Raw genomic sequence first — 9,558 nt, 5'->3', positions numbered from 1 at the left:
CCAACCTGGGCGACAGAGTGAGATCCTGACTCAAAAAATAAATAAAATTTTATTTTATTTATTTATTTTTTTGAGTCGGAGTCTCACTTCGTCACCCAGGCTGGAGGGCAGTGGCACAATCACGGCCACCCCAGCATCAACCTGCTGGGGCTCCGGCGATCCCTCCGTCTCAACCTTCCAAGTAGCTGAAATTCCAGGCGCATGCCGTCATGCCTGGCTAATTTTTCTTGATTTATTGTAGAGAAGAGGTCTCGCCAAGCAGCCCGGGCTGTTCTCGAACTCCTGGGCTCAAGCGATCCTCCCGTCTTGGCCTCCCAAAGTGCTGAGCTGACAGGCTTGAGTCACTGCACCCGGCTAAATGCAATTCTAAAAAATAAAAGAAGAAGCAACATGTCTGCATACCGGTTTGATTTCTTCCCGGTCCAGCTTGCGTCTGTAGAGGAGGATGGCGTGGATGGCGTTGCCTGCCCTGGCGGCCTGAATGTGCGTCGGGATGATATACAGCAGATCCTGGAGAGGGAAAAACGAGGTGCAGAGGACGTCAGCGAATTAAACACCATGTGGTGTGTGCTCTGCCCTGGGAAAACGCTTCTATGGGTGAGTGCAGTGACGCCTACTGTGTGACAAGTGACAAAATAAGTGGTCATTTAGCTTTCTACACTTTTTTCCATTTTATTTTGCTAACATTTTAGAAGAACACAAATCCCCCAGTATTCTTGGGTCCTGATGGATCATTGGATTTTGCCCCCAGATGCCCTTACTTAATGCAGAAAGGAAAGCAGAAATAAAAGTCAGGGAGTGATCAGACAATTAGGAAGTTTTCTGAATGAGAAGTACCCAACGGTTAGAATAATCATTTGGGCTGGACATGGTGGCTCACACCTGTCATCTCAGCACTCTGGAAGGCCGATGTGAGAGGACTGCCTGAGCCCTGGAGTTGGAGACCAGCCTGGGCAACTTAGTGAGAACTTGTCTCTACAATAAGTCAAAAAAATTAACCAGGTGTGGTGGCATGCGCCTGTAGTCCCAGCTACTCGGGAGGCTGAGGCAGAAGGATGGCCTGAGCTCAGCAGGTCGACACCGGGGTGCCCATGAACGTGCCACTGCACTCTAGCCTGGGCGACAGACCTTCTGGGCTCAGGTGATCCTTCTGCCTCAGCCTCCCAAGTAGCTGGGACTACAGGCACATGCCACCATGTCTGGCTAATTTTTTTTACTTTTTCATAGAGGCAAGGTCTTGCTATGTTGCCCAGGCTGGCCTCGAACTCCTGGGCACAAGCGATCCTCCTGCTTTGGCCTCCCAAAGTGCTGGGATGACAGGCGTGAGCCACCGTGCCTGGCCTATTCACTAATAATTGAACAGCGGCTGAGGACCCGAACAGAGGGCTCGTCCAATGCCCAGACATCTCGAAAGACAGAGGAAGACTGAGAAACATGAAACCACCCTCGATGTAAAACCCACGGGTGTCTCGGCACACAGAAGCATGGTATGTTGGTGGCAAACTCTTGTCCAGCACACTGTCCCTGAGTTCTGGGACTTTCACAGGGACCCAGATCTTGAAGGTCGGTGCAGCACTAAATTCCAGTGTAAGTAACGAAAATAGCAAAACAAGGACAGCAGAGTGAGGAATTCCCGTCTGCCATGGACATATTTTTGCTTCCAAAAAAATTTTTTTTTCTTTTTGAGTCGGAGTCTCACTGTCACCCAGGCTGGAGTGCAGCGGCGCTCACGGCCACCGCAGCCTCGACCTGCTGGGCTCTAGCGATCCTTCTACCTCAGCCTTCCAAGTGGCTGGAACTACAGGCGCGTCACCACGCCCAGCTACTTTTTGATTGATTGAAGGACGAGGTCTCGCCATGTTGCCCGGGCTGGTCTCAAACCCCTCGGTTCAGGCAATCCTCTCGCCTCCGCCTCCCAAAGTGCTGGGATGACAGGCTGAGCCACTGCGCCTGGCTGCCGCCAAAACTTCTCCATGTCCCCGAGCTACCATGCAGACACAAAGGGGTGTGCACGGGGCATCTGGAAAGCAGATCCGAGAGGCATGTGGGTCAAGCCCCGGGCTCTTCCAGGTAACCCATGAGCCCGTGAAGATGCCACCTCTGGGGGACAGACATGTGGCCCCACCGTCCCCATGACACAGCTCGCCCAGACCCAGGGACTCACCATGGCGTAGTAGTTGCTGTTTACCATCAGCGGGCCTCGTCCTCGCAGGTAGATGTACTCCTCCCACCAGTCGCTCACCTAGGGGGACAGACAGGGCAGATCCTGGATCAGGTGCCCGGCAGACTGTGGGGACGGAGGACAGCTGCAGGGAAGGGCGCTCGGGGCTCTGGGGCAGACACGTGTCAATGGGGCCTTCCAGAAAAAAGGGCCGAGGCCTCACTAGACGGAACATGACCAAGTGGACAATGGAAAGTGTTTTCTTAAGTCAAGGCCATCAGAAAGAAGATAAGTGACCTTTGTTTTATTTTTATTATTATTATTATTATTTTTTTTTTTTTTTTGAGTTGGAGTCTCACTCTGTCACCCAGACTGGAGTGCAGTGGCCGCTCCCGGCCACCGCAGCCTCGACCTGCTGGGCTCCGGCGATCCTTCCGCCTCAGCCTTCCGAGTAGCTGGAATTACAGGCGCGTGCTACTACGCCTGGTTGATTTTTTTATTTATTGTAGACATGAGGTCTTGCTGCCCAGGCGGGTCTCGAACCCGTGGGCTCAGGCAATCCACTCACCTCAGCTTCCCAAGAGCACGGGATTACAGGCTGAGCCACCGAGCCCGGCTATTGTTATTGTCTTACATATCTTTATTATTGTTAACAATCAGTTTTCAATATCTTCCCCAAAACTTTTTTTTTTGAGTGCAGTAGCCACTCCCAGCCACCGCAGCCTCGACCTGCTGGGCTCTGGTGATCCTTCTGCCTCAGCCTTCCAGGTAGCTGGAACTACAGGCGTGTGCTACCACATCCAGCTCATTTTTTTTCTTGGGGGGGTCGGAGTCTCACTCTGTCGCCCAGACTGGAGTGCAGTGGCCACTCCCGGCCACCGCAGCCTCGACCTGCTGGGCTCCGGCGATCCTTCCGCCTCAGCCTTCCGAGTAGCTGGAACTACAGGTGTGCACTACCACGCCCAGCTAATTTTTTGATTTATTATAGAGACGAGGTCTCGCCAAATTGCCCAGGTGGGTCTTGAACCCGCGGGCTCAGGCAATTCACTCACCTCGGCCACCCAAGGCGCGGGATTACAGGCTGAGCCACCGAGCCCGGCCTGATTTTTTATTTATTGTAGAGATGAGATCTCGCCAAGTTGCCCCAGTGGGTCTCGAACCCACGGGCTCAGACAATCCACTCATCTCGGCCTCCCAAAGTGCTGGGATGACAGGCTGAGCCACTGAGCCCGGCCTTTTTTTCTTTTTTAGAGCGTTCTAGCTCTGCCGCCCAGGCTGGAGTGCAGTGGCACAATCATGGCTCACTGCAGTCTCTAATTCCTGGGCTCAAGTGATCCTCCCACTTCAGCCTCCCGAGTGGCTGGGACTACAGATGTGTACCACCACAACTGCCTTTTTGTTTTTGGTAGAGATGAGGTCTCACTATGTTGTCCAGGCTGGATTCAGCTCCTGACCTCAAGCGATCCTCCTGCCTCAGCCTCCTTGATAGCTGGGACTACAGGCCAGCACCACCATGCCTTGCTAATTTATTTTTATTTGTTTTGTTATTGTTATTGCTTCTTTTTTTATTAAGATTTATCCACCCCCAATTTTTTTTTTTTTTTTTTTTGTAGAGATGAGGTCTTGGTATGTTGCCCAGGATGGTCTGGAACTCCTGGCCTCAAGCGAGCCTCCCACCCTAGCCTCCCAAAGCACTGGGATTACAGGCATGAGTCACCGTGTCTGGTTGCCTTCATTTTGTAGACTTTTTATTAAAGACCCAAAGGAAAGTTAGTGATAAAAGTGCAACTATTAACTTGCTTTAGTCACCAATATGATGCAAAACTGGTCTCTGGCTGCCTCCCCTCTCCCGTCTTCCCATGAAGAAACCTCTGTGTCAGTCCACCACAGCACTGACCTGGAGCCAGCTGCGTTGCCTTGGCTCCCCGGGACACACATCCTGACACCACCCAGAGGCGGCCGGCCTCTCCTAACCACAGCTGCCGTCCACGCACAGCCTGTTGACCCCAGGACCCCTGTTTTTAACTCTGTGTTGAAGCACAGACACATGCAGAATGGGGCACAGATAAGAGTCTCTGTAGACGGCCAGTTATAGGTTACAAGTCCACACACAGACTGGGCACGGTGGCTCACACCTGTGATCCCAGCACTTTGGGAGGCCAAGGCAGGAGGACTGCTTGAGCCCAGGAGTCATCTCAGCTCCGTGATCCCTGCCCCTTGAAATTGGTGTTGGCACACCGAAAAATCACATCAAGGAAACCAGAGTGTGTACAGACTTACGTAATTTGTGGCCCACCAGGATTTCAGCTTCAAATACCACTGCAGTTTGGGTCCCAGGTTAACAGCAAAATCTTCTGCCAAAGTCGTCATCCGTTTGAAGTCTTCTTCCTTCATGAGAGGTTTCACCGACTCCAGATACTGGGGTTAGGGAAAAAAAATAAAATCAACCAAGTGACAGCATGTTGATCGCCTTAAGAAGAGTTGTGACATACTTAAAAGATTTTAAAACCTTTCCAAATGGGTCTTAGCAATTCTTAGACCAGTTAACTCACACTCGAGTGCTCAATGGTGTTATTGGTTAATGATAATTAAATGATTAAACTTTTTCATCCCTTGCTTTTTTTTTTAGATAAGAGTCTCACTCCGTCGCCCAGGCTGGAGTGCAGTGGCACGTTCACGGCGACCGCAGCCCCAACCTACTGGGATCAGGTGATCCTTCCACCCCGGTTTCCCCAAGTAGCTGGGACTATTGGCAGGCACCACCATGCCCGGCTAATTTTTTTATTAATTGTAGAGACCAGGTCTTGCTATGGTGCCCAGGTTGGTCTCAAATCCTCTCACCTCCGCCTCACAAAGTACTGGGATGACAGGTGTGAGCCACCGCGCCTGGTCCCTTATTGGCTTTAAAAGTACCCTCTTAGGTCGGACTGGGTGGCTCAGCCTGTCATCCCAGCACTTTGGGAGATTGAGGCGAGTGGACTGCCTGAGCCCGCGGGTTCAAGACCAGCCCTGGCAACTTGGCGAGACCTTGTCTCTACAAAAAAAAAAAAGTACTTGGAGTTAGTGTTTCTGCCAAGAAACTTAAATAAATTTAAATATGTAAATATTAAACATTTAAATAATATATAATAAATGTATGTTATTTAAATAAATGTTAAATTTAAATTAAAAGGCGTCCCAAATCCTGCATGACCATAAAACCACCAAATTCTAAAATTGACAAGAAAAGTCAACAAGGACATTTCAAGAGTGTCTCTTTTCCACAATTTGGCCCTGACACGAGCTACGCTGGCCTGAGAAGGTGGCCATGGGCCGAGGCAGAGTCGTGCTGAGAGCAGGTGTCGGGGCCAGGCGGGTGCTAGGGCAGGATGGGAAGGAGGGGCTGGAAGAAGCCAAGGTACCAGGCCAAGGCCAAGGCCAGGGCTCCAGGTTCAGGATTTTCAACTTCCCCCACCCCCATCCTTTGGCCGTTTGGGTTGAAGAGATGCTCAGGCATAAAAGTATGTAGGAAGTGACTTTTTTGAAAGACACTCCAGTTGGGCATGGTGGCTCATGACTGTAATTCCAGCACTCTGGGAGGCAGAGGCGAGAAGACTGCCTGAACCCAGGGGTTCGAGACCAGCCTGGGCAACTTGGTGAGACTTCGTCTCTAAAATAAATCACAAAAACTAGCCAGGCATGGCGGTATGCGTCTGTAGTTCCAGCTACTTGGAAGGCTGAGGCAGAAGGATCGCCAGAGCCCAGCAGGTTGAGGCTGCAGTGGCCAGAAGCGTGCCCCTGCACTCCTGCCTGGGCAACAGAGTGAGACTCTGACTCAAAAAAAAAAAAAAAAAAAAAAGAAAAAAGGCCCTGTTCATAATAAAATGCATACGAATAAAACAGAAAATCAGCCGGGCTCGGTGACTCAGCCTGTAATCCAGCACTTTGGGAGGCCAAGGTGAGTGAATTGGCTGAGCCCGTGGGTTCGCGACCTGCCTGGGCAACTTGGTAAGACCTCGTCTCTACAATCAATGAAAAAAATTAGCTAGGCATGGCGGCCCACACTTGTAGTTCCGACTACTTGGAAGGCTGAGGCGGAATGATTACTGGAGCCCAGCAGGTTGACGCTGGGGTGGCCGTGAGCGTGCCACTGCACTCCAGCCTGGGCGACAGAGTGAGACTCTGACTCAAAAAAACCGCAACAGAAAATCATCCTCTGGACAGGCGGAAACAGGACACAAAGCTACAGGAAACGGACAGACACACACTGGATGCCCTGCACGGTCTCACTCCGTCCCAGGGCCAACTCCAGTCTGAATGACTCAAACAAAAGAAAAAAAGAGAAAGAGAAAGGGAAAAAAAAATCAACGATGCAGTGATTCATTAGGGAAAAAAAACAAAACAAGCTTTCCCACCACAACCCTACCAGGCACACTCTGGCACTAATCTAGCCAAATGTAAGTTCACGGTCAGAATTCAGCCACGAGCCTCAATCCACAAAGGATGGACATTTCAGAGCGGGAAGCCGAAGCCACACCCACCCTGCTCATGGTGTCCTTGACGGTGGGGACAGGCAGGCGCGGAAGCGAAGTCTGGAAACTGTACAGCATGGGTTTCCGGCCCGAAAAGACCTTCACCATACCCTGGAGAGAGAAAGTGACATGTTCAAACACGAGACCGCGTTAAAGATTCAAAGCCAGCGTTCAAGTGGATGCGGCCTGATATTGACTGATTTTCTGTGTCGATTTATTTCACTGCCCACCTTCTGTCCCTACACATGCAGGATCTAGCAAACAGGCAGGAAACCCCCTGTAAAAACCAGGCAGAATCAAAACCGAGACTGACAGAGGCTGTGAGATGCCACCGCCCTGGTGTCACTCCCTGGCCGGGACCCGCCTTGGGGCGGTGACACCGCAGCCTGACTGTGCTCCCGCACTCTGGTCAGGGTCAACCCCTGCCGCCCCCACTTCCTCAAGACCCTGGGTTTCAGGATTGGCTCATGGCTCTCGGAACGGTAAGCAGTGTCTGGGCTGAAGCGTGTGGCCCCGAGTCAGCCCCAGGGAAAGCAGTGTTGTCCCTTGGTCATGGTCAAGCCTCCGGGAGAGCACACCTGTGGACCTGTTTTGAGCTGCACGATCTACACTTGTGGAACAACTGGTCACCTCATGCCGACCAAAGCAAAGATGCCTCAGGGTCACGGACAGTCCTGGTGCTCAAGAGCGCTGGTATTCACCAGGACCTCGGCCACGCACGCCACCTCAGGGAGCGTCATCTCACCTGCTCTGCAGAGTACGGGAATGATCCCTGAAGCTCTCCAAGGTGGCAAATCCCACTTTTCTAGAAATCGCAGATCTCATACCCAAGTAGCAAGAGATTGTTTGGAAAAGCATGGCCCAGGAGTATGTGGTAGGCACCACAGAGACACCCGTGCTTCTCTTTTCTTTTTTTTTAATTTATGGCGAGAGTCTTGCTATGTTGCCCGGACTGGTCTCAAACTCCTGGGGTCAAGCGATCCTCCTGCCTCAGCTTCTCAGTGTGCTGGGATGACAGGTGTGAGCCACTGCATCCGGTGCCAAGCTTCTCTTAAAGCAGACTCCCAGAGGTCAGGTGTACACCAAGCAGGAGCCACCAGGAGGTAACCAAGCAGCAGGAAACAGGGGTCCACCAGCCAGTGTAGACAGGTCACGAAGCAGACTCATTTCACATGTACTGACAGATACACGGAACAGCCGGGTGTGGCGGCTCAGGCCTGTCATCCCAGCACTTCGGGAGGCCGAGGCAAGAAGATTGCCTGAGCCCGGGGGTTTGAGACCAGCCTGAGCAACATGGCGAGACCTTGTCTTTACAAAAAAATCAAAAAAATCAGCTGGGCGTGGTGGCACACACCTGTGGTTCCAGCTACTTGGAAGGCTGAGGCGGAAGGATCGCCGGAGCCCAGCAGGTCGAGGCTGCAGTGGCCGGGAGCGGCCACTGCACTCCAGTCTGGGCGACAGAGCAAGACTCCAATTTAAAACAAAATAAATAAATCATAAAATAACACGGAGCAGCCCGCTAGAGAAAAGATTCTAAGGAAGACGTTCTCATTATGACCAGGTTTGTTAGAACCACTCAGGCCACTTCACAAAACACGGGTGAACAAAGTTCATGTTTCTCCACAAGTGCCCAGCCCCAAAGACCCAGGCTAGGCTCAAAGTACCCATGAAGTCCAAGGCCACGCCTGCAAATGGGCACACGCGGGGACACACAGCCCGGGCCCGCAGGGGACAGAGCCCCAGGGGGAGGACTCAAACATCCAGAGACGATGGCTACCTTGGATGGTTTGTTTTCAGAAAACCTGGCTCATGCCTGTCATCCCAGCCACGTTGGAGGCTGAGGCAGGAGAACTGCTCGAGCCCAGGAGTTTGAGACCAGCCTGGGCAGCACAGCAAGACCTCATCTCTACAGAAAAGTCAAAGCAATTAGACATCGTGGCATGCGTCTGTAGTCCCGGCAACCCAGGAGACTGAGGTGGGAGGGCTGCTTGAGCCCAGGAGGCCAAGGCTGCAGTGAGCTGTGATTGTGCCACGGCCCTCCAGCCTGGGCAACACAGTGAGACCCTGAGTCAAAAAGGAAGGAAGGAAGGAAGGAAGGAAGGAAGGAAAGAAGGAAGGAAGGAAGGAAGGAAGGAAGGAAGGAAGGAAGGAAGGAAGGAAGGAAGGAAGGAAGGAAGGAAGACAACTAAGCTCATAAAGAGATTTAAATGGTGAAATCTGGGCAAACATTCACACATGGCAAAGTCACTGACCTTCAAGAGGGGACCCTTGGGCTAAGGGCTCAGGTGAGCCAGACATGTCAGTTGAGGTCAGCTGCTTAATACCTAACTACAAATTAGTCAGAAAAGCTACAGATAACTGCACGGACAGCACTTTTGTTTTTTTGAGTTGGAGTCTCACTCTGTCGCCCAGACTGGAGTGCAGTGGCCACTCCCGGCCAACCACAGCCTTGACCTGGTGGGCTCCGGCGATCCTTCCGCCTCAGCCTTCCAAGGAGCTGGAACTACAGGCGTACGCCACCATGTCTGGCTAATTTTCTGATTTGTTATAGAGACGAGGTCTCACCAAGTTGCCCAGGCTGGTCTTGAACCCGTGAGCTCAGGCAAACCTCTCGCCTTGGCCTCCCAAAATGCTGGGATGACAGATGTGAGCCTCCATACCCAGTGGACAGCACTTTTATTTGACAAATAACCTGAACCACAAACCCAGCAGTCAGCAATATAAAATTTTACGGAACTCTGGCTCAGCCTGTAATCCCACACTTTGGGAGACTGAGGTGAGTAGATCGCCTGAGCCCGCGGGTTCGCGACCCGCCTGGGCAACTTTGCGAGACCTCATCTCTACAATAAATAAAAAAATCAGCCGGGCATGGTAGCGCGCGCCTGT

At 51.9% G+C, this 9,558-nt stretch overlaps 1 protein-coding gene across 1 annotated transcript in view; it reads right to left on the bottom strand.

Moving 5' to 3' along the window:
• Nucleotides 1-402: 402 nt before the first annotated feature.
• LOC103249210 (carnitine O-palmitoyltransferase 1, liver isoform-like) overlaps nt 403-9,558 on the bottom strand; it is a gene marked incomplete at its 3' end in the record, with an annotated part of 28,478 nt that continues 19,322 nt past the window's right edge. Inside the window, exons 5-8 of the mRNA XM_008047848.1 lie at nt 6,682-6,783; nt 4,442-4,579; nt 2,165-2,242; nt 403-510 (exon numbers count right to left, since the gene is read on the bottom strand). Of these exons, the coding sequence (XP_008046039.1) occupies nt 403-510; nt 2,165-2,242; nt 4,442-4,579; nt 6,682-6,783 (426 nt within the window). The remainder of the gene's footprint in view (nt 511-2,164; nt 2,243-4,441; nt 4,580-6,681; nt 6,784-9,558) is intronic.

This window comes from Carlito syrichta, unplaced genomic scaffold (assembly GCF_000164805.1).
Source record: "Carlito syrichta isolate Samal-C Ts95f unplaced genomic scaffold, Tarsius_syrichta-2.0.1 Scaffold117972, whole genome shotgun sequence".
Lineage (NCBI taxonomy): Eukaryota > Metazoa > Chordata > Mammalia > Primates > Tarsiidae > Carlito > Carlito syrichta.
Note: the sequence above shows the minus strand (reverse complement) of the source record. Positions and strands in the feature narration are given on the sequence as shown.